The sequence below is a fragment of the Meriones unguiculatus genome, chromosome 7, assembly GCF_030254825.1.
Source record: "Meriones unguiculatus strain TT.TT164.6M chromosome 7, Bangor_MerUng_6.1, whole genome shotgun sequence".
NCBI lineage: Eukaryota > Metazoa > Chordata > Mammalia > Rodentia > Muridae > Meriones > Meriones unguiculatus.
Window position 1 is genome coordinate 93,119,060 of NC_083355.1, and position 24,263 is coordinate 93,143,322.

A 24,263-nucleotide genomic window follows, 5' to 3' on the forward strand; every position below is an offset into this window, starting at 1 on the left:
ATTATATAGTACATTTATCATAATTAATATGTCTTTTTACACAGGTATTGCTATGCTGGCTAGAACTTGCTATGTAGTTCAGACTGGTTCCAAACTGGCAATTTTTCTTTCTTGACCTTCCAAGTGCTGGGATCAAAGGCATGTTCCACCATGCCCAGTGTCTTAGTTAGGGTTTCCATTGCTGCTATGAAACACCATGGCCAAACCAACTTAGGGAGGAAAAGATTTACTTGGCTTACACTTTTGCAGAATTGTTCATCACTGAAAGAAGTCAGCACCCGAACTCAATCAGGGCAGAACACTGGTGGCAGGAGCTGAGACCATGTAGGTGCTGCTTACTGGCTTGCTCCTCATGGCTTGCTCAGCCTGCTTTCTTACAGAAACTAGGACCACCATCCCAGGGATGGTACCATCTACAATGGTCTGGGCCCTCCCCCATCAATCACTAATTAAGAATATGCTCTACATGCTTGTCGATTGCCTGGTCTTATGGAGGCATTTTCTTAACTGAGGTTCCTTTCTCTCAGAGCACTTTAGCTTGTGTCAAGTTGACCTAAAACTATCCAGAATGCCTAGGTAATAAAGTCTATTCTTTATCCAGATGTACTTTTCATCTGATTATTATTATTATTTTTAAATTCCAGTATCCCACCCAGTATATAATGTGGCATTTAGTTGTTTGGTTTCTCTTTAGGCTCCTCTAAGCTTTTGACAGTATCTTAGATGGCTTTCCTTATATTTGACGTCCTTAACAATTTTGCGGAATACTGGTGAGGCATTCTGTAGGCTGGTTTTCAACCAGGAAATCTTTCCATCCTTCCTTCCTTCCTGCCTGCCTTCATTCCTTCCTTTTCTTGAGATTAGACTGAGGTTATGAATTTTGGAAGGAAAGCACCATGTCATTGTTATTAAACATCAAGCTCATGGACAATCAACATAATTGTTGTTGTTAACCTTGATCCTGGCCAGGATAATGCTTGTCAGGTTCTCCACTGTAAAGCGACTCCTTTTAGCCCCCATTCTCAATCATTTAGAAGGAAGCTGCTATACACAGCTCAAAATGCTTAGGATGGGGTGTTTACGCTTCAAGAGAGCATGTCTTCTATGGGAAATTTATCTCTTCTCCTCTTACTTTTTCACTCAGTCAGTATGGAATTATTATAATATTTCTTTTATGCTTTTGAGTTACAACGCAGTATGACTTCCTTTTTTGCTCAAGCCATGTCTTAAGTAACTTAAATTGATGGCAGGTGGCCCACTTCTCCTTAGTGTCAGCACCCTAAGGAGGAGGTTTCGTTTCAGGCCTAACAGGCTGCTCACCCCATACCATCCCATTCTATTCGTTTCTTCCTTGCCTCAGCCCCACTTCCTAGTTTCCCGTGGCCCCGCCCACCACGGAGCGGAAGTGGGCCGCGGTAGGGCGGAAGTGCAGGGCGGGCGCCTGTCCTCTCTTATAGCCCGCCCCTCCCATACCGTTGCAGCCCCACCTCTCCGGCCCAGACCGGAAATGAGGTCAGAGAGGGAAACCCGGGCTGGGAGCTTGTGCCCCGAAGGCGGCGCCGAGTGCGAGCCGCTGCGGCAGCTGGTGAGGGGAAGGGTGGTTGCGAGGCTGGTCCCGCGCCGGGTGGGATGGGGGCTCCAGACTGCGACGGGGCGGCCGAGGGCACCGCGGGACTGCGGCGCGCCACCGAGAGTGGCGGGGCCTTACTGCTCTAGGCGCGTCTCCCCAGCTTGGGCGCTGAGGGTCGGGCCGCCTCCGTGGCGACAGGCGCCTCCACTCTCGGTGTCTCTTTGGTGGGCGACAGCGAGAGCTCAGGCTTGGTGTCCCGGGCAGGGGTCTCCCTAGCCCTGGAGGACGGGCTGGGCATGGTGGAGAGTCCTCCGAAACACTGCTCTGCTCATCTCTGGGGCGGTGCTGTGACACCCTCTCCCTACCATCCATCACTGAGGGAACCCAGTCGTCAGGACGAGATTTGAGACAGTTTCTGCCCCAGGCAGCTGACCCCCAGTCTCGGGTGAATCCAAAGGAGAAGTTGACTCTTGCCTCCCTGCCATCCGTCACTCTCACCCGGAGACTGGCTCGCTGCTTTGCGGCCCTCCAGCGTCCTGTGAGTGAGAGACTCAGACCAGGGTCTCTAGGGTGTGCTCCTGAGAGACTGGAGGTGTGGGTGTACCAGGGTTTTCTGGTCTGCCCCCTTTGAGACGAGGAAGAATTCGGAGCCAGCATTTGACCACGCATTGTTTAGGACAGTTGTCCCACGTTAAAGTTTGTACGGCTCTGCCCGAGTTTCAAACCTGTAGTTCTTTCTTAGAGACTTAGACGGGCTCTTCCTGCTTATCTGCTTTGGGCTTAGGGACAGCTGGCTTCTGAACTGCGGTCCTGGCATTTTAAACTACTAAATACTTTTCGGTTGCTAAAGGAGATGGCCTTTTTTACGTGTAAGGGTTTTGGCACTTTGAGGAAGTTTGTTTGGGTGGTAGTTTTAGAGCTGGATGGCCCCATTGCTCTCACAGATGTGACACATGAGCCAGAAGACTTTTCTTGCTTTTGAATTTGTTGACATAGGGACCCTGTGAGAATAATTTCTAGAAAGCCCTTTGCAAAATGTAAATTGCATGAAGGGAAATATGGTCTGAACTCAGCTCTAGGCTCTAATTATGCCCGAGATGTACTTTGGGCTTTAACAAGAGCTGGGGAGAAAGTGCTATTTTAGTATACAGAATTTAGAGGTATTACACGGCTAATACAGATGGTATTAGACATTTCTTTTGAAAAGTGAAAATTTGAAAATCACCTCTACTGGGCATGCCTTGAAAGGGTTGCTTCTATTAGCTAGGAATCCTAGAGACTTTCCCCTGCATCTCCATTTTTAGTTTCATTTATGTCCTGCTTTTGTGTGATTGGTGACCAGGATGAGGAGTCCAAAAGTCCTGTACTATAATACTACTACTAGTAGGAGTAATAATAAAATCAGTGTCATACTCTCCAGCAGTCTGTTTCTATTAACTTCCAGGTAGCAATTGGTACCGGGGTAGTATCAGATGTGGGCCTTCTTTTCTCTCCCATTCTGAGTAGGTACTCACACTTGGTTCGGCACAGGTTCTCTGACTGTGAACACTGCAAAGTCTTCCTGATAGTTGCCGCTCAGCTGTTTCTCTCCTCCCTACCACAGGCATTCTTAGCCGGTATCCCGGACCACAGCAGAGCCCTCCATTGTGGCTGGGGCTTGTCTGGTACTCCCTTATCTCTACCATAGTGTTGAAGTTGTGTGGTTTGCTCTTCCTCTTTATGAGACACTCTCTCATGATCAGGCAGCCAAGGGACACATTTACTTGGAGAAAGGAGGAAGTTCTGTTTGTTATTGCTAATGCCCCAGTTTTTACCTGGTGAGCTTTTGAATATGTTGACCTCAGGTGTTTAACAAGGGCCAGACACCTATTTTTAAGGGTGCATGGATGGTAGAGACAGTGGTAAGTGTGGCTGGATGAAAGGACTCTATTTTCTATGGCCAGGCAGGGAGTCACAATGCCATTATGTGCTTTATAAAATTACTGGAAAACAGCAGGTCTTCTGGAGCTTTTCTTCTTTTTTTTTTATTTGGCAGCTGTGGCCTCATGGATGAGCTGGTACATGACTTAGCCTCAGCCTTGGAGCAGACATCTGAGCAGAATAAGCTTGGTGAGCTGTGGGAGGAGATGGCCCTGAGCCCTAGGCAGCAGAGGCGGCAGCTTCGGAAACGCCGAGGCCGGAAACGCCGGTCTGACTTTGCTCACCTGGCAGAGCATGCCTGCTGCTTCAGTGAGGCCTCTGAGTCAAGTCTGGACGAGGCCACCAAGGACTGTAGAGAAGTGGCTCCGCTCACCAATTTCAGTGACTCTGATGACACCGTGGTGGCCAAACGGCACCCAGCTCTCAGCACCATCATTAGGAGTAAACAGCATACTTGGCATGAATCTGACTCCTTTACAGAAAATGCACCTTGTCGACCGCTCCGGCGCCGAAGGAAGGTGAAGAGGGTAACATCAGAGGTGGCTGCCAGCCTTCAGCAGAAGCTGAAAGTGTCAGATTGGAGCTATGAGAGAGGCTGCAGGTTCAAGTCTGCCAAAAAGCAGCGTTTGTCCCGCTGGAAGGAGAATACTCCTTGGACCTCATCGGGCCATGGGCTGTGCGAATCAGCAGAAAATAGGACTTTCCTTAGCAAAACAGGAAGGAAAGAAAGGATGGAGTGTGAAGCAGAGGAACAGAAGCAGGGCTCTGATGAGAACATGTCAGAATGGTGAGCTCTCCCTTCCTAATGCAAGGATTTCCCTGGCCAATTTTACCCACTGTGTAAACCATCACTCTCTCAATGAGTTCCACTCTTCTAAATTAGCCATGCTAGGATTGCCTTTGTAGCCTTCCTATAGTCAGTTGGTAGTTGATATGTGGCTTGCAAAGTGTCATTCAAGAAGCCGTGTCGCTATGTCAAGAGGGCCGTGTGTAACAGAGATAATTTGATCCTAAGAATAATTTGAAACATGTACTTGAAATGCATAAGAATTTGTTTCAAAAATAATTTGCTATTCTTCATAGCATTCAGTTCACACAAAGATACTGTTATTTTAGAACCAAGGTATGAGCAGGGGCTGGCATTGACAATTGTGGCAGCGAAGGCATGCAGGTGCTAGGTGCAGGCGCTTTGTAAATAAATGCAAACTGTTTGCTCTTTAGGAACCATGGCTTTATTTACTTTGGGGCTATAGGCCTGTTCTCTGTGAATTATAATTTGACCATTTTGAGTGCATTTCCTGTTTTGTTTGTGTGTATGCATGTGCAGGAGCACATGGAGCCCTGAGGTGTGTGGTATGTGTCTTCCTCTTTCACTTTTCACCTTGTTTGGGGTGGTAGTCTGTCACTGAACCCAGAGCTCACCAGTTGCCTTGACTAGGTTGCCAGCTAGCTCTGGGAATCCACCTATCTCAGCTCTCACAGTAAGATTACAGAGATGCGCTGCTGTGCCCGGCTTCCATGAGGGTGTTAGGGCTCCAATCAGTAACCACTTTACCCACTCAGCCATCTCCACAGCTTCTTGAATGTCCACCCTCTCTAACAGTGTGTGTGTGAGTGTGATCAATCTCAGGCCAGCAGGCTTGGCAGCAGGTGCCTTTACCTACTCACCTAGCCATCTTACCAGTCCTTGAGTGTCCGTGGCAGACATTTAAGTTGTATGCAGATATAATGGGGTGTGAAAATAACACTGAGTCCCTTTAATCTTCTGTCATGTGATCAGATACTCTGATGGTTGCATGTTTGAAATCTCTCTCACTTCTCTGTATGTCAGAGCACCCTGAAAGCACAGATCCTTGGCAGCTTGATACTTGCTGGAGTCACTCTGTGACCTCTCAGTGAGGATGCCTTTCATGTCTGGGGCAGTGACTTGTGGCACACTGCAGGAGGTTTAGCAGCTCTGCCATGTTCCTACCCTTCTTCCTTGTATCCACGCAGATGCTGCCAGGCGTGGCGGTCAAGTGTGTTGAGCCCTGCAGGTTTGGTAGGCACTCTGTGGCAGGCACTGTATGGCATGCCTGCTTGACATTCTTATTTAATGCTTATGATTCGACTGTGTGGTAGAACCTCATCATTTGTATTTTTTAGAAGAGGAAACTAGGTTTAGAGTTTGGTTAATTTGCCAGGGTCACCTAGTGTTCAAACCTGATTTCCAAGCTCATATTTTACCAGGTTTTGCTGCCTGTTAGGCTTACATCTGTAGAACACGGAACTTTAGGATTTTATTCTTTTAAAATTTCACCCCTGAAGACATAAGCTTAGGTACACCAAGGTAGGCTGTCGGCAACTGGACCAGCTGTGTAGGTCTGTGTGCTCTCTCTCTTTTTCTGAATGTTTTTAATTTAACTTTCAGACTTTTTTCTTAATAACTATATTTTGCCTGCATGGTTCAGCGGTGTTGAGGTAGGCTCACAATTTGACTCTTGAAATTTTCTTCTAAATTTGATTCTAAGACTGATTTACGATTTATCCAATTTATATGTAGTTTTTAAATTATAAAAGGCACTTTTCCTCCATAAACATACTACTTTTTAATCAAACAAAAATTGCTTAACCAACTTGTAGCTACACCCCCCCCAAGACAGGGTTTCTCTGTGTGTATTCTTGACTGTCCTAGAACTCAATCTGTAGACCAGGCTAGCCTTGAACTCAGAGATCACCTGCCTCTGTCTCCTGAGCGCTGGGATTAAAGGTGTGCACCACCATCCAGCAAACTTGTAGCTTTTAATGATGCTGAAACCTGTTGAGGTGTTCAAGTTGACTTTAAAATCAAGCATATACATTTTAGACTCTAACAGTTGGGAGTGGAGAATTAAAATAGCCCTTTGCAATGTTTTTTCTTCCCTGGAATTTCTTATTAAACTGAAGTTACTGTGTGTGCCAAAGACTGTCAGCTTCCTTCTCTAAGCTACAGCTCCCAGCACAGGCCTATGGTCCAGCAGTGGTGCTTTTGTCTCCGTCCCTTTCTAACTGTCAGGCTCTAAGTTCTAGTCACCCAAGAGCCTGGAGACACTGCAGTCGACAGTGATCCTTTTTTCACATTGAGGAGAGCTGGTTCTTCTCTGTAGCCTCTCTTTTTCTGGCTAGGGCTTCAGAGCCTTACAGTGCTAGGGATGCTAGAGTCCTTGTCACTGTGAAGAAATAATGGGTGAAGTGGTAGTGTGACATTGGTCATATGTGACCCATGGCTGGGAAGGAGGCATTCTAAAAGGGACCCCCGAATGGAGGCTGGGTAAAGGGCTCAGCAGTAAAGAGCACTTGTTCTCAAAAAAGACCTGAGATCAGTTCTCAATACATACTTTGTGTGGCTTACACCTGTTTCTAGCTCCAAGGGGATCCAATACTCTCCTTTTCCCCTACCTCACACACTTTCCTTAAAAAAAAGAGAGAGAGATCCTTGTGCCCTCAGTGTCCACTGTTGAGATTATTGAAAGAATGGATCTTGAAGAATTAAAATTTCCCAGGATTTTCATGCTGGGAAGGGAGAGCCTGAAATCCTAGTCCCATGCAGAGGAGGTGCTTGCCTTCCAGGAAGAGATTTTACACACCTGGACCGCTTATCTCACAGTTCAGTTAATTCGGGTGTTTCCAGGGAAGGGTTTGGAGGCCCTAGGAGATTTTTCTTCCCTAATTTTCCCAAACTGTAAGTAGTTCCATTTTTATTTGCCAATCTCTGTTTCCTAATTTCCTTTAGAATACTGGGCAGTTAGGTGTGGTTTATGGTGACAGTGGTAGACATGCGCTGAGAAAGCCTCTCTGAACTCTTCTTACTTGAATTGCTCGGTGTGCTAGCACATTCTTGTGGTCCCCGCAGTGGGGAAGTAGAGGCATCAAGATCAAGACCAATCTCAACTACATAATGAGTTTGAGACCAGCCTGGGCTAGATGAGACCCCGTTTTTTAAAAAATAAGTAGAATATTTTTTTAAAGGAATGTTAAGTCACTTCCTGACTTGTCTCCATTTATCTATAGTTACAAAGAGAAATGCTTTTGTATTTTTCCTCCTAAATACATTCTGTCGAGAGAGGGGTGCTTCTCACTCTCTGACATCAGACTGTATCCAAACTTTCCTCAACAGTGAAGGGAATACAATATTTTTAAAGCTGCTTTTAAGTCTTACTTATTTTTGTTTTGTTTTGTTTTTTACCTATTATTTACTGTATCAGTAGGGTCTTTACTTCAGGATGGCCTTCAAGTTGCAATCCTCCTACCTCAGCTTCCTGAATGTATGTGGCCTGTCTTTTGTTTTGCTTTGGTGTTGGGGATTGAACCTAGAGCTTTGTGCATGTGGGGGAGGTCTTCTGACACTAAGCCTCACCTAGTCCTGCCCTTAGCTGTTAAGCATATTATATAAACAGAGCTAACAGTAGCCCACAATTAGAAAATAGTTATGATTTTTATATTGCTCCCTGCTGGCAAGTTGGTTATGTCAAAATTTCCCTACCCCCTGTTTTAAAAGAAGTACTTTCAAGAATCCTCATGGTTATTCTTTAATGAAGCTGCTTGACTGTGCCATGGTTTATTCCATAGAGATCCAAGTGTTGAACTTTACTTTTCTGTCAGTCATGTTGAGGGTTCTCGCCATCAGCCTTGTAAAATTACGAACCTTGATCCACCTTGTAAAATTGCTGAGATAAGAAGTTAACCTTAGTTTGTGGATAGGGTATTAAGAAACCATGTATTAAAGGTTTTGGATTTGGGAATGTATATCTTAATTGGCTTTATTTCTAGTTTACTTAAATTTACCTATTGCTAACAACTTAAAATCACTAACAGTTTTAAGCCTCGCCACTATCTTTTTCTGCTTTTCTTTCTCTGTTCTTCATTCAGTTGTGTTTCAGCCAAGAATTGTGAGGATTTAGAAATGGGTGCAACATAGTAGCTTTATTCATGCTGTATAAAGATCTAGTTATTACTGTAACGTTCTTCAGTGTATGTATGGGAGTAAATGCTCTGAGATTTTTATAAATCCTGTAAAATTACTTCCTACCAATCTGCATTCAGATTTTCTGAGTATCACTTATCCGTTAGGTGATGGAACTTAGCCAACTTCTCTGCTCTTCAGCAAGACATTGCTCTTTCTGAATATAGTTTAGTTCTTTGAGCAGATTGATTGGGTGGTGGTCTAAAGTCACATCAGGAGTCTTTCTCAGGTGATGTATTAGAGGCCAGTCTCACAGGAAAGAAAATATTCTGTTGTCCTGGAAGGCACATGACAGAGATGGAGTGCTAGACCTGTCCCCTCCTTCTCAGCCCAAGCTGACCTTCTGCAGCCCCTTGGTGCCTCTTGTTTTCTTATCTTTATAGAAAATCAATATCCCTTCTGACACAAACAATAGCTCAGAAGCAAGAATAAATGGGAGAAAGCTGAGATCTCTGTCCATCACCTCTCATTTCAACTGCCCCAAACTCTTTAATTATGAGTGTGCTTTGCTCCAGGTGTTTGTGACAGTGAAATTGCTAAATGAGGACCATTTTAACCAAAGATTGGGTGATCAATAACACTCTATAGCAGTAGCTTGTTGGATCAATAGCCTTCATTATTTCATGGTTAAGGTAAGTAGTCTCCTTTGCAAGTGGAGGTCATTAATCAGGGGTTACCGGGGCAGTGGAAAGAGTATCTGTGTGTTGGAATGTTCTGCTTTCCTTCTCTGTAAACAGAGGTACCAACCATTTGCATGCTTACCTATTTTGCAGTTGGCACATTCACTGAAAGGTATTGGGAGGCTAGCATAGACTGCTTACATGGGCTTAGTCTGGTTCTGCTAGTGCATCCTTAGAGCGAGCTGGAAAGCACCTTGGGAGGTGCACTGGTATCGCTGTATTTGAAAGTCCATCTCTTAGAGTATTTCTCTGGGAATGAACTTTGCTAGAAAGTGAAGACCTAACTAGTAAAGGGATAACACTCTAAAGAACAGAACTGTGAAAAAGAAGTGGATTGTTTCACTAAGCTCAGAGTTCTAGGTTACTGCAAGGGTTAGGGGTCCCATTGTGGGCCCGATGGCCATTACCATTATCATAGAGCTGAGAAAAGTAAACTGGACGCTTCTAAGGACCCTGACACATGAGACCTTATGCTTCTTAGTCTACCTGCTGTTGTGAATTCGTATTTTAAAAGGCATCTAATAAACAGCTTCAACTACCCACTAGAATACTTAAAAAAAAAATTAAATGTTTAGGCCAGCAAGATGGTTCAGTGGATGAAGCTGCTTGCCATCAAGCTTGACGAGGTGAGTTCAGTCTCCAGGATTCACAGGGTGGAAAGAAAGAACCAGTTCCCTACAAGTTATTGTTTGACTCCCACGCATGCACTGTGGTACTAGTTCCTCCTAGTCAGTCAATCAAACAAATATAATAAAGGCTTAAAACAACAGGAAAACATGAAACATTTGTACACTCACATCATCAGAAATCAGGACTCGAGAGTTTGGGCCTGTCAGCAAGGTTTTCTCTGCTGCAAGCTGGTATACTGAGGAATGTAATCATGTCGGTCTGTCCCAAGGGACGAGACCCTGGGTTCAGAAATGCAAGTGTAACTAGAACTTTGTAGGCTCAATGTTGTTCCTTCATTTCCGACCTGTGGCCTCCATTTTCTGTGTGGAGTATACTTGGTTAGGACTCTGGTTCTGCCTGTGATTTGTGTTTGTGTACAGGAGGCAGCCATGGGGTATTGAGCCTCAAGCATACAGTTTAGTATTGCATGGCCAGAAAAAAATTTAAAATATCCCTCTTTGTAGTGAATTCTAGAGATTGTAGTGTTTCAGATACCGCAGTTTGTTGCACATATCTGGGGTGGGGCGAGAGTCAGGCAGTGAGGGTAGGAAGATGATCCAGTGTCAGGCTAGTAGACCTGTGTGAGGAGAAACCCCCAGTAGCCCTGGGGATTATGTCAAAGCCTCCTCACCTTCTGTCCTTTGGTCAGGTGTATGGGTCTGAGGGCATATATTTAAGTATCTGTGGACAGATAGGAACTGGTGGCCTTTGGATAATTGGAAATAATCCCAATACTTGACAAATAGGATTGCACGAAATTAAAAAGCTGCTGCACAGCAAAAGGAGTAATTACCAGAATAAAGAGAGCCTCCAGGATAGGAGGAAATCTGGCAGCTATTTATCTGATTAATGTCCAGAGTCTACAGAGAACTCAGAAAGTTAAACACAAAAATAAATAATCCATCAGTAAATGATGCTAGCATTTGAGCAGACAGTTCTCAAAAGAAGTGCAAAATCGCAGTAAATATGTGAAAAAAAATTGCCATCAGGCAAATCAAAACTACATTGACATTCATTCAGTTTTATCCCAGTCAGAATGACTGACAGCAAGAAATCAAATAGTAGTAAAGGCTGGCAAGGATGGGGTTGGGGCACTTATATAGTGTTGGAATGTAAATTGATGATGTAGCCACAATGGAAATCAGTATGGAGGCTCCTAAGAAAGCTAATGATCCAGCTGTGCTATTCTTGGTTATGTACCTGAAGGAATTCATGCTAACACACGACAGAGGAGATGCTTGTGTGCTCATGTGTGTTGTGACAGTATTTACAGTAGTCAAGTTACAGACTCAGCCTAGCTGATGAAGAAAATATTGTATATACAAGTAATGGAATATTATTTAGCTATTAAGAATAATAATAAAGTATTTTCAGGAAAATGGTAGGTACTGGAGATCATGCTAAATGAAGTTAGCCAGGCTCAGAAAGACAAGTATCACATGTGTTCTCTCTTATATGGAATATAGACATTAAAAAAAAAAAAGACTTAAAAGTAGTAGGGCAGCTATTTGGGAAGACGAAGAAGCAGGAGTCAAGCTTGAGAGATAGCTATGGGAGGGTGAGTAGGAGCTAGGTATGTGGCATGCAGGTTTGAGGACTCCACAATGAAATGTGATATTTTGCACAGTGATGTATGACTAGACATACTAGCACTGAAATCAGAGGAACTGAATTAAATTCTGCCCAGTTTCATACATTTAAACAAGAGAAAGATTACAAATAGTTTGGGACATGTTCAGTAAAGGAAAAAAAGAGGGTTCTGGACATATTCTGTAGAATAAGGGAAAGGGAAACATTATTCTCAAAGTTCAGAGGAAGAGCAAACCTATGAAGGAGACTACCAGTGGACATCAGAAGAATATTTCAGGAAATATTCACCACGATACAAAAAGATGGAACATTTTGAAATAGGAAACAGAATTGGGAGGCGACTATTCAGACAGCTAGTATCTGGCAGGAAAAAGTACAAGAAAATTTAAGGTGTCATTATAATTACAAAATGAAGGACGGAAAATTGAATTGATGACATAGAGAACTTCAAAGTCTTCCTAGAATGCAGATGGAAGAGATGTTGGTGAGAGAAGACACCAGGTCTGGAGGACAAGATATTAGAGGCCTAGTCTTTGTACAATCGGCCAATGAAGAAACCAAGGCTTGGAAGGAAGGAAGGAAGGAAGGAAGGAAGGAAGGAAGGAAGGAAGGAAGGAAGGAAGGAAGGATGGATTTAAGGGATACGATTGATGGAAAACATCTGAATTAGGAAAAAAAATTTAAGCCTAAGGTTTAAAAGGGAACACCAGTAAAAACAATCCTTTCCCCATACAAGTCCTGGCAATGTTTTGTGTTCTACATTGGCAGAATGGGTGGAAAAGATATGAAGATATAAAGGAGAGAAAAATACCATGGCATTCATCCTCAGTGATAAATGTGAGGGGCAGAATTTTGAGGAGAAAAGCATTGTTTCCTTCTGTCATTCTGAATTTTACATAAAGATAAATTTCATGTGAAAAGGCAACAGAAGGTCTCAGAAATAGGGTCTGAAGAAATGGCTCAGTGGTTAAGAGCACTGGCTGCTCTTCCAGAGGTTCTGAGTTCCATTCCCAGCAACAACATGGTTGTTTACAACCATCTCTAACTCCAGGCAAAATACCAATACACATAAAAAATAAGATTAAAAGTGTCAGAAATATAGGCCTCTTAAAAAAGAACCCTTACCCACCTAAGAGTTGCTATTAATGCTACAAATAGATAGATGTACATTAAAGGGATGGGTGGGCTTCTCTGATCTCCTTTGCCAGGCTAGATTACCCAGCAGAGACTACCCAATTGTCCTAGTCCCTTTCTGGTCATGGTCAGATGAACTGGAGAGGCGGCCTGTCTGCTGTCATGGCGCCGTCTGGATGAAACTGAACATAAACTCACAGGACTAGTCTGGAATTGGAGGAGGAGCTGTTTCGGGGTACCTCGCTTCCATTGTGTGGATACAGGTTCATGATGACATGCAGTCGCTGAGGCCCCACCTCTGCCCAGAAGCATGGCAGGAAGTAGATGGGAAGATCAGGGTGTCTTTGGGCAATGCATGTAGGAGTGACATTTTTCTTTCTTTTTTTCTCTTGAATTTTAAAATATTTTGAGAGTTTTTTTTTGAGAGTTTTTTTTAAATGTACTTTTAATTTGAAAGATTAACCTAAAAAGCTTTAATTTTTGTAATAATCATAAGAACCATAAATTTGTTTGGCTTTAAGTATATAAAAATTATATGTAAGAGATAACTTCTTTTTAAACTTCTTGGTTAATAAATGAGCGGTAAACTTGCGTGGTAACTGTAGTTCAGCTGTGTGTGTGCACTTAGATAGCACACCTGGGTGAGGAGGACCCTGGGTGTCTTCCTCTACCGCTGTCACCTTAGTCCTTTGATCTCTGTGAGGCTGGGACTTTCCGACTTTCAGCCTGTCTGGATAGACAGAAGCCTCAGTGGTACTTCTGCCTCTCTCTTCATTTCTCTGCCATAATTATGAAAACTGCTCCTAGGAACCGTGGTGGGCTATGTATACTCAGTAGAGGCCTGGGCTTCTGTCCCCAGTCCAGGAGGGAGAACATTGGAACCACTGCTAAATGACCCTGTGAGTGATGCAAAATTGCTCCCAGTTGAGGATGTTCGTCTACTGAGATTGGGTTTCACTTCATTGGCTCAGCTTTATATAATAAGCATGAGTTTCAAATTAGAAAACCAAATAAAACAAATAATTGCTTTTTCCCTATAGAATAAATATACCATAGTTTAAAAACTGAGACCGGTGCTCATTTGAAACGATAACCTTTAATTCTCCCCAAAGTACACAAAATTTATTTTCAGAGTTTGGGAAGAACAACATTTGAGAGCCAGCAGTCAAGACACTACTGAGGGTCGTGATGCCGGGCTAACAGTGATTGACTGAGATGGGGGTGGTAGATGAGGGTGTCGGGGCGGCTTATTGGGCTCATTCCTGTGATGCATGCTTATGTGGATGTGAATACTGTGCCTCATCATCTGCTCCACTGAGAGAGCCTCTAATTACAGAGAGGCTCTGGAGGGAGGGTTAGATGGATGGATGTGTGATAAAGCAGAATACTGTCTGCAGAGCGTAAGTGATGTGAGGGTGCCTTCCACCCTCCTTTAATTCTAATAGAACGTTGGTGGGAGGATCAATCTTTAGAGGTGGCTTTCTTTACACTTCCGTTATTTTGTTTGGATGTGCTTCAGTTGCTTTTCCAATAATACTGTAGTAATTAGATAATACAGTTGGTGGTCCAAAATCCCGGCTCTAATTTTGTGTCTCATTTAAAATGGTGATCATGCTGCTCATTGAAATATGGAAACTTCTTTATATTTAAGTAGTAAACATTGTGGAGAAGTATGGGGCCAGTGAGATGCCTCAGGAGGTAAAGGTGCTTGCCGCCTAAGCCTGAGGCCCTGAGTTCAGTTTCCGGAACCCACGTAGTGGAAAGCAAGAACCAACTCCCAGAAGTTGTCCCCTGGCCGCCACACTAGTGCGTACACACACACACGAATAAGTGACTCAGAGAACTCCTTTCTTCAAGTTTTTCTCAGACCTCCTCTAAATTTCTTTTTAATCCACTAGGAATCTTTTTTGTTTTTTTTTGACATTTTTTTAGCTGTTAAAAGGTGAAGATTTTCCTAGTGTTGTGAGGTTAAACTCTAGACCTGTTCTACTCCTTATTGACTGAGGAATATTTGTCTTTGGAAAGCACTCTCCTAATTTTTCATATTCCTCTCCCATTATCTTGACTAGGAGTATTTACCAAATGCATCATTTAAATTGCTATTGAGATGATTCTTGTTGGTTTTAGTGCCAGTTTCTAGCAAGGACTACCTTCTTGCAAGTTGCTTCTTAGTTCTTATGTACAAGCTTGTTGCAAAGCTTCTACTGTTTTCCTTCTTAGTAAATTGTGAAACCGGTTTTTTTTTCACATATACTTACAGTTTCACAATGCAGATTATACTAAAGGAATACACAGGATTAGAAAATGCCATCAGAGAATATACTCTATTTCCACATTGGTAAAATAATGATTCTTGTATGGAACAAGTATTCTGTATAACTTTTTAAACTAAGAAAATACATATCTCCCTTTGTCAGAGTCTGAAGAGTCCTGAAGATGTTTTTATGATATCACTGTCATTACAAATGCCATACAGGAAACTCTTGCATAAATTCAATCCAAGTTCTTTCAGGAATATTCTCAACTGCTAATTGACACAGTAGGAGAAATTATTTCTCATTTTATTTGACCAATAAGAGACTTTTTGACCAACAGACTCTTTGAGCCTACCCTTTTAATTTAGAATATAAGGAGAGAATAGATTCCATATTAATAAAATCATAGCCTCCTTGTATGTAGTGTTGCTGATAACTTGAGATTAGTGGAAAGAGATTTGACAGACTTTATGATAAAACATCTCTTAATTTTTTTACATTAAAACACTGGGAACATAGTCATCTCAGAGTAGAACTTGTAATACAGGAATTCACGAAATTTGTTTGTAATGAACCTGCCAGCCAGTGTCTGAGGACCTTGTAGGCTGTCCGTTCTGTGTTGAGCTGCGCACCTTTGCCGGTGAGTGCAGCCCTGGGTGGTCCATGAACGAATTCATAAGGCTGCATTACAGGAAAGCTTTATTTACGTACACCCAAACTTAACATTTTTTGTAATTTCTACATGTCAGAAAATACTCATTTTTTTTTATAGTCTTTTCTTCCAGCCACTTAAAACTGTAGAAACCATTTGAGGGCTTCTGCACTCATCTGCAAAGGTAAGCAGCTGCTGCAGAGAACGGACTGCCCTAAGTCCTCATGGTTCATACCAAAGAGGAAGAAAGAAGGAGAATGGGCTAGTGGTTGCTGTTCCCTAGGGGCCTTTATATTGTGAACCTAGTTTAGTATGGAAGAGTTTTAACATTCTTCTCTTACCTTTTGAGGGAGGATGGATAAACTTTACTTCTGTCTTCTGTGTGGAATTTTCCTATCAGGTTGGCTGGTGGGTGGGAGTGAAGCTGGAGAGGGGACTGGGATGCTTCCATTTGAAAATGGTTTTTGACGGGAGTTGCGGGAGTGGCTGAGTTCTCTTGTCTTTATTTCCCCCCATTCAGTGAAACTAGCAGTGTATGCAGCAGCAGCGACACAGGGCTCTTCACCAATGATGAAGGACGACAAGGTAATCTTAAAATATTAAAAGATTTGGTTAAGACTCTTGTTTTTTAATTTTTAAGTTATGTCTATAAATGTGTGTCTGAATTGTATTTGCTTGCAGTCACCCACAGACACCAGAAGAGAGGGCATCAGATCCCTTTGGAGTTGGAGTTTTAAGCTGTTGTGAGCTATCTGACATGGGTGCTGGAAAGCAAACCCTGGGTTTCTGGAAGAGCAGTACACACTTTTAACTGCTGAGCTATTTCTCCAGCCCCCTGTAAAGTAATTTGATTCCAGCTTTGGGACTTTGCCTGAATGATTGATTCTGGTGACTATAAAATGACTTATTGAAGGCATATGAGAGCCATTTGGGGAATTATGAAGATTCCAGATTTTCTGAGCTGTGAGAAAGATAGATTTGGAGTTGGTCCCTGGAATCTGTAGGTTTTTACAAGTCCCTAAAGTGGTTCTTATATAGTAGCTTATAGCTTGAGAATCATTGGTCCCTGGAGTCAGAGTGTCAAGGCTAAGCTTGTGAAAGTTTCTTGTAATTATAACCAATAATATTCTCATACATAATCTTTTTTGGAGGGAATGACATTTTCTTATTTTTACTGAGGGATAACTTTGACCTTATTTACATTTAAATGTCTGAAGATTATTACAGAGTTCTATGAACAAACACTGTAGTGCCCCAAGTAAATATTTAATAAGTATCTTTAAAAGTCACCAAGTATCCTCACTTAAATGTTTTTTTTTTTTTCTGAAGAAACCCTCACCGATAGCCTTTACTTGTGTGTGTGTGTGTGCACGCATTCTTGTTCATTGTACCTGTTACTTTTTTATTTTGTTTGTTTTGAGATGTTTTTAAATTTTGTGTCTGAGTGTTTTGCTCACATGTATGTAATGTGTACCATGTGTATGTCTGGTAACTTTGTAGATTAGAAGAAGGTCTGATCCCTGGTCAGATCAAGTCCTCTGCAAGAACAACAAGTACTCCTAACTACTAAGCCTTCCCTCCACATTTCCCCAACCCCTGCTTTTATTTTTTTTAATCACCTATTGTGCTACATATTTCTTTGTGCTTTCTATTAAGGCATTCCACAGCTGGGAATTATTTTATAATAATTATTTGCTTGATTTTTTTTTTTTTTTCTGAGTGTGTGTATGAGCTTCGTGAGCGAGGATGAGCATGAAGAGGTCAGAAGAGACATCAGATCCCTGGAACTAGGGTTATAGACTGTTATGAGTTACTGTGTAGGTGCTGGGAACTGAACCTAGGAACAGTGCAAGAAAAGTGAGTGATCCTAACACAAAACTCTCTCTCCAGCCTTTGGAATTATTTATAACCATGGCACCTTACAACATTGCCTGAAATGTCCCAGCCCCTATTCAGTTGATAAATCCAGGTAAGTGTAAGCGAGGGTACAGGAAACCACCAAACTAGACTATTCCACGGGTAGAAAAAAGAATCACTGGGGATCAAACTGCCAAGGCTATCTCTGGGAGAGGGAGGCAGAAAGAAGCAAATGGCAGGAAATCAAGAGGATCTTATATGATATTCTCACAGTGTCTTCTAGCTCAGCAAGTTCCTATTCATTCCCTGGAACACACAGTGTAGATCAGGCCACTTTCGAACTCAGAGATCTTCCTGCTTCTGCCTCTCAAGTGCTGGGAATAAAGGAGTGTGCGTGCCACCATGCCCAGCTGCAAGTCCTTTTTAAAAAATTTTACTATTGGATCATGAGTGAGCTGTAAGAACCAACGCTCCCATTCTGTGGTAATTCATGGCCAGAGCAGGGTCTAATGTGTCTACCTGTTGTGGTGCATGTCCTGAGAAACGTTTCTGGATGAGAGTGGAACAAGCATGGCAGCGTGCATAGAAACTAACCATATTTGCCAGTGCGCGTCCTGATCACCTGTGCCAGTGGCTGGGTAGGTGCATGTCAGAGTAGTGTTCTCAGACTTGCTCCCCAGATCTGCTCAGCTTCATGGGGCAACTTGCTAGTATTTGATTCAGTCAGAAATTTTGGTAGATGTGGCCCAGCAGCTTGTATTTCACCTGGCATGTGTCTTCCTTCCCATCTGTCATCATTCCCTTACTTCCCCAAATCCTGGTTTTAACAAGCCCTTCTGGTGCTTCTGAGGTTTGCTGAAGCTTGGGAATCCCTGTTTTCAAGACAGCTATTTGCAGAGTGTGTTTATAGTGAGACACCAATATACATCAAAGAGCAAGTTCTGTGGTGCATGGTGGGAATAACTACTTTGTGCAGAATGCAGTCTCACTGCCCCTCTTGGAGAGTTGTTATTATCCTGGGTGTTAGTGGCATATGTTAGAGGAAGGCGGCATGAACTACAGATGCTGTTGTAATAGTTTTCTTTATTCCTGTAGTTTGGAAAGGGGATGAGGTAGCAGGCACAGAGCTGCCTGTGTCTTATCCGTCTTGAAGGCAGGGATACACTGTAGTGGGAACTGAGGTGTTGTTAGAGCTAAGTTTGAACCAACAGGTTAGATATATTAGTTGGGACCTTACCATTAATGAACAACATGGCCTCAGGCAGATCACATAGTTTCTTGAAAAGCCTTAGGGAGTTTTATTACTTATTTCTTTTATTGCTTGTTTCTATGGTTATTTTTTCCCCCAGGAGTTCGTATTTTTAGTTCAAAATTATTTTCTGTCCCATCAGTGAGATACCAAGGCCAAGACAAAATGTGGGCATACATTCTTTACCGATCTATTATGATAACATGTAAACATGTAACCCTCCTAGCAATAACAGCTAATTTATTTTTTAATTGAGGAACATTTATGGCTTTGAACTCTGTCTACACCATGGGTAGTGGTAAGGAAGGCAGTTTGGTTTTTGTGGAAAATATTTTGGGCTTTGTTTGTCAGGTTCTGGGTTCAAATTCTGACTTCATTTACTAGCTTAACCTTAGCTTCCAGGCATTAGTTGCTTTACTGTAAGTTGGAGCTATTGTATATTTTACAGAGATAAAACATTTGTGGATTTTCCACGTGGATGGCTATAAGGCTGTATCTTAGAATTTGCTATTTAAGTGGTGAAAATAGTCGAGCATTCATGTGGAACTAGGTTGATGCCTCAGTTCTCATCTTACTGTGTACCAAGAGGGACTAGACACAGTCTTTTACACTTTGCCTTCTTTGACAGTGTCACAACTGTGGCATTAAGGAAGCCTCCGGGCATTTGTATTTTAACATGACAGCTCAGGATGATCTATTTGCTCTAGGGGATGATGAGCAGAGTGATTGGTTTTATGAAGGAGAATGTGTCCCAGGATTCACAGTCCATAACCTTCTGCCCAAGTGGGCTCCTGACCACTGCACTGACGTAGAAGGAATGGACTCCGGACTGGATAAACTCTCAGATCCCACGTTCCTTTTGCCTTCCCGGCCAGCTCAGAGAGGTGAGTTTGGAGAAGATGAAAGTTGAGGTCATGACTTCATGCTTCTCTCTGAGAAGACTCATCATGCCCTGCCTCAAGTACTCGCATGCCCTGGCCATGCACTACTCTCTAATCATGGAGTTAGCTTAGGATCCTCTGGAAAGAGGATTCAAGGGTGGGTCTCAAAGCTCAGGCTTCTCTCTCTCCCAGGTCAATCCAGGTAACACATGAGGAGCATCGACAGCCTGTGCCACATTTAGGAATCCTGGCACCACTCATGCCACAGCTACAGGTCCCATTGTAAAGCTGATGTGCTGCTTCCTGAGTGCTCATTGGAAGCTTGAAAGATTGGCTCTTACAAGAAACAAGCTTTTGTAAGGACATTCACATATGAGATAGGATTTCTTTTTAAAGAAGATGGTTTAAAAATTCTTCTTTAGATGTATTTATTTTTGTGATCTTGTTATTTTGTACTTTGACACAATGCTTATCTGTTCCTTTGTTTTATTTCTGTTCTAAAGTAGCAGAATAGGGTGGAAAGGGCCCATGACAGGAGACAGAAGTGGGATGATGCTTCACTTTAGTTAGCTCCATGCTTGTGACCAAGTCAGTCCACGTTTTGGAATATCAGGGCCATTGCCTAAGATGTGTGACAACAAACAGGACTGTTTTATAGGTCTCTTTGACTCTGTAAATTTAGGACTCTCAGGAAGTAGTGATCAGTCATTGTCTGGTATTTGTTGATGCTTCATGCTCAGAGTGACACATCTTTGGTCTTACTGCTCAGGACAAAGATATGAACACAGGAAGTCTTTGGCAGATAGCCTTGTGAGGGTGCTGGGGTGGGGACTCTAATGTGCTTATGGATTTGGGTGGTTAATAACTGAAGCCTTCTTTCCACAGGATACCATGCCCGTCTGAATCGGTTGCCAGGAACTGCAGCTCGGTGCCTTAGGAAGGGGCGGAGAAGGCTGGCTGGGAAGGTGACAGATTTCATGGTTTCTCCAGTGCTGTGGGAAGGTGGTAGTCCCCATGGGATTTGCATGCCCTACTGACAATTGAAGGCATTACAGGACTCTCTTGAGTTAATTAGGCAATTAAGAAGGGTGAATGAACATTATGTGGGCTTTGAATGGATACAAACATGAAAGATACATACTTTATCCACATAGATGTTCTGATCAAGCAAATACTTAATGCAGCCTCTACTTCATATGAATCTGCTGACTTGATCTCTCTCTTTAGTACTTTTTAAGAGACTATTTTGGTTTGTTTGTTTGTTTGGTTGGTTTTTTTTTTTTACAACTCCTGAATTCAGGAATGTATCTTTATCCTAACTTGACTTTTTATCCCAGAATTGATTTAAAAGGAGAACACTAAACAGTAATAAAGAAGCAATCCCCCTTTCCTCAACCCCCTCACAAAATAACGCTAAGCCTGCTCTGCAAAAGTCCAGGAGCTGCTTTGTGGCCCCAGAGACATCTACTGCTCCTTCAGTTCTGTCCTTGCCAGGGACATCTGTGCTAGGTACTGGGTCTTTGATTCCTCCCACAAGAAGAACTTAGGTTTAGAGAAGTGAGAGATGTGTGGCATTATCTGCATCAAAGTAGCAGAGCAGAGACTTGAACCTAGGATAACTTTATTCTTTTTGAACTACCTTTAATTTTTGGGTCTCTGTGAAGTCCAAACTGGCCTGTTACTTGCTTTGTGTCCCAGTCTAGCCTTCAACTTGAAATTGTCCTAACTCCCTGAGTCCTAGGGTTAAAGGCATGTACCTAGTGCTTGATCTCATTTGTAGTCCAGCTTTGAGATTGAGAAATAGGTTAAGACAAAGGTTCTCTAGCCAGGCAGGGACAATAGTGGGGAGGAGTTTGTCAAGCGTCTAGAATACCTGCTGTAAGGTTGTCTGTCTGTCCAGCCATGTGTGTGATTGTGGGTCATAGTCATCTGGCTACTGCTTTGTGTTGTAGTCTACTCAGAGAGCTATTTTTTTAAGTTTAGGGCATGGAAAAAAATAATAGAAAAAAAAGGGGGTGAGGTTAATTAATTTGTGTGTATATACCATAGAGGAGATTTGTAGGAGTCTCTTTTTTTCTTCTACCATGTGGATCCTGGGGATTGAGCTCAGGCCATCAGACTTGGCAGCAAGTGCCTTTACCTCCTGAGCCACCTCTCCAACCAGATTCTTATTTTTCATCCTTATATTCCAATTTCAGTCTCTAACTAGAAAGGCATTTGGTCATTGGAAAAATCACATTCTGTTTCTTTTGGCTTGCCTCATTTATAGACTATGGGCCACTTGCTCCCTGTGCTGTTTAGGGAGCTTGTCCTTGACAGGAACACTTCTGTGTAGATGTGGTTAAGGAAGGCAGAAGCTTAGGAGTAGAGGACAGTTAGGTTTTCTTTCCCTTCTGTTTACTAGGCAGAATAACGCTCTCCCTACCATCTGCTGCCTTTCTTTAAGCTCATAGAAAGTAAGAGCCTTCTGCTTCCATGGAAGCGAGTCTGTTCATCTTGAAGGCTCTCTTCAGTGTGCTTAGGAGGAGTCTAGGGTTTATTGGACATGCAGCTAGTTATATCAAATGAATAGGGTGGTGTGTACTTGTTTAATTCATCTTCATCACCTTAAAGGGAGATCTGTCACTTCTAGCAGAGGTCACCACTCTTTTCCCCCTCTTCCCCCTCCCCAGTCCTTTTCCTCTCTTTCTAAACTGTAATCATAAATAATGAGTTTCATTCACAGCTCCCTGCCAGTGAGCTGCTAATTACACAAAGTACTGCTTGTAATTTACACAGTAATAAACTGTATATTTAAATATTATGGCATTTTAAGTTAATAATTTTTCTGCTGTAATAAATAGCTCATTTTTCACCCATCTTTTCCCTTGGCCCTCTACCATTCTGTATCTGTGACCTGGAGGCGTAGCCAGAGGGATGAAAAATAAATGTGTGAGCCTTCCACTTAGTCCCACCCCTGTTAGACTCTGACCTCAAATTAATTTTTCAAAAGCTGGTGGTTCTACTAAAGAGTGTTTCCTACTCTTTAGGCTAGTTCATACACATAATTGAACACAACATCTGCCAAGATAAGATGCGTTTGAGTAATGCTGATGCTCATGCCTGTGACTTGTGTCCTCTCACGTAGCACTTACTCTTGTGTGTGGCTCTTGGTTCTGTGCAGGGTGCTGTGGCAGGTATCATCGTAAATGTACTCAAATTAGGGGAGGGTGAGTGCCTTCACTCTGCGGTGGAGATGACTGCTTTGCTGTGGTGTTACGGGTATGCTTTCACACTGCAGTCCCGAGAACCCCAAAGTTAAGAATCAGTGTATACATCCATTTACTTTACTTTAAAATGTTGTTCTAGGGATAGAACGTGGTGATAATCCTTGTGGGTTTTGTTTCTTGTGGTGATAGGGATTGAACTCGGCCTGTGCATACCAGGCAAGCACTCTACCATTGAACTTTGGTTATCCAACCTGGCTGGTTGTTTTTGTAAATAACACGTAGACATTTAGTCAACGGATATTTGGGTCTCACCAGGTAGGCTTCAGTCAGCGTTCGCCTGTGATGGTTGTTGAGCTTCAGTCAAACTCAGTCACGGAGCTTCATGTGCTCTTCTGCTAAAAACTGGCTCCTGCTGCTGAGTGTGCGTAAACCTCCTTTCTCAACACTTGGGAATCTGGAGCAGGAGTTTGAGGCCAGTTTTAGCTACATAGTGAAACCGAGTCACAAAAAAACAAAAAAGTGTTGAGTCTTCTGAAAAAGTTTTTCTACTTCTTTATACTTTAGAACCGTAAGAAGTATTATATTAGTACTCCAGGAAGTATTACTACATTAAAATTACATACACATATAGACAGTAAACAGTGTATACACATGTTGAAACAGCACTTGGTATTAGTTTTATATTTCACACAATTAAGAAATAAACTCAGGGCTGGAGACAGAGCTCAAGCTGGTCAAGTGCTTCCGGAAGACTTAGAGTTTATTCCCAGAACCCATGTGGGAAGAAAACTGTCAGGTGTGGTGGCGGGCTTGTCATCCCAGCACTGGGGAGGTGGAGACAGGAAGACAGCTGAGGCTCCCTGCCCACACAGCCTAGCCTAAGCCCTACCTGTTGGCATACATGTAGACAATGCCTGAAGAGTGACACCTGAGATGGTCCTCTGGCTTCCATGCATACCCACACTTATGCATGCCACACACGTGCTTGTCTACACATTTACACAAAACTAAATTGAAAACAGAAGAAACCTCAAGTTCAACAAACAGTATTTATATGGCTTTTTAAAGAATTTTTGGATCTTTAAGGTTGACACGATTTTGAGGTCTCATTGCATATATTTGCTTCTGTGCGTAGAAGACACTCTTGCTCTTGTCCTTTTAGGAGACCAGCATAAGCAGTCTGGGAACTGAGAGGATAAGCCATATCATCAGTGACCCCCGGCAGAAAGAGTAAGTGACTGTCCTACCTGGTACTGAGAGAAGGAGGCAGAGAAGGCATTTATAAAGCAACCTTTATATTAGATTGCAGAGCTGAAAAAGGAGATCTTAAAGATTGCTACTTCTTAACAGTGAAGATGGCTGAAGTCAGACTGGCAAGATGGCTCAGTGGCTAAAGTGCTTGCCATCTGGTGTTGCTTGTCTGACAACCAGAGTTCAGTCCCAGAGTCCACGTAAAGGCGGAAGAAAAGTACCACACCACAGACTTGTTCTCTGACCCTCACAAGCGTGCTGTGGCACAACAATAAGTAAAAAAATTTGAGGTGGCTAAATCCCTAAAGTTATGACAGTAGTTTGCTTTTCCTTCTAGAGTAGTTTTTATTCTGTTGCCTGTTGTA

The 24,263-nt window shown here is 42.7% G+C and overlaps 1 protein-coding gene across 8 annotated transcripts in view; it reads left to right on the forward strand.

Moving 5' to 3' along the window:
• The first annotated feature begins 1,476 nt into the window (after nucleotides 1-1,476).
• Gpatch2l (G-patch domain containing 2 like) overlaps nucleotides 1,477-24,263 on the forward strand; it is a 48,984-nt gene continuing 26,197 nt past the window's right edge. The window contains exons 1-6 of one of the 8 annotated variants that reach the window (XM_060387904.1): nucleotides 1,477-1,585; nucleotides 3,606-4,277; nucleotides 15,972-16,036; nucleotides 19,265-19,441; nucleotides 20,324-20,403; nucleotides 23,810-23,877. In XM_060387904.1, coding sequence (XP_060243887.1) covers nucleotides 3,616-4,277; nucleotides 15,972-16,036; nucleotides 19,265-19,441; nucleotides 20,324-20,403; nucleotides 23,810-23,877 — 1,052 coding nt within the window. In that variant the 5' untranslated portion in view covers nucleotides 1,477-1,585; nucleotides 3,606-3,615. The other 7 variants (XM_060387905.1, XM_060387906.1, XM_060387903.1 and 4 more) reach the window with 7 other exon arrangements.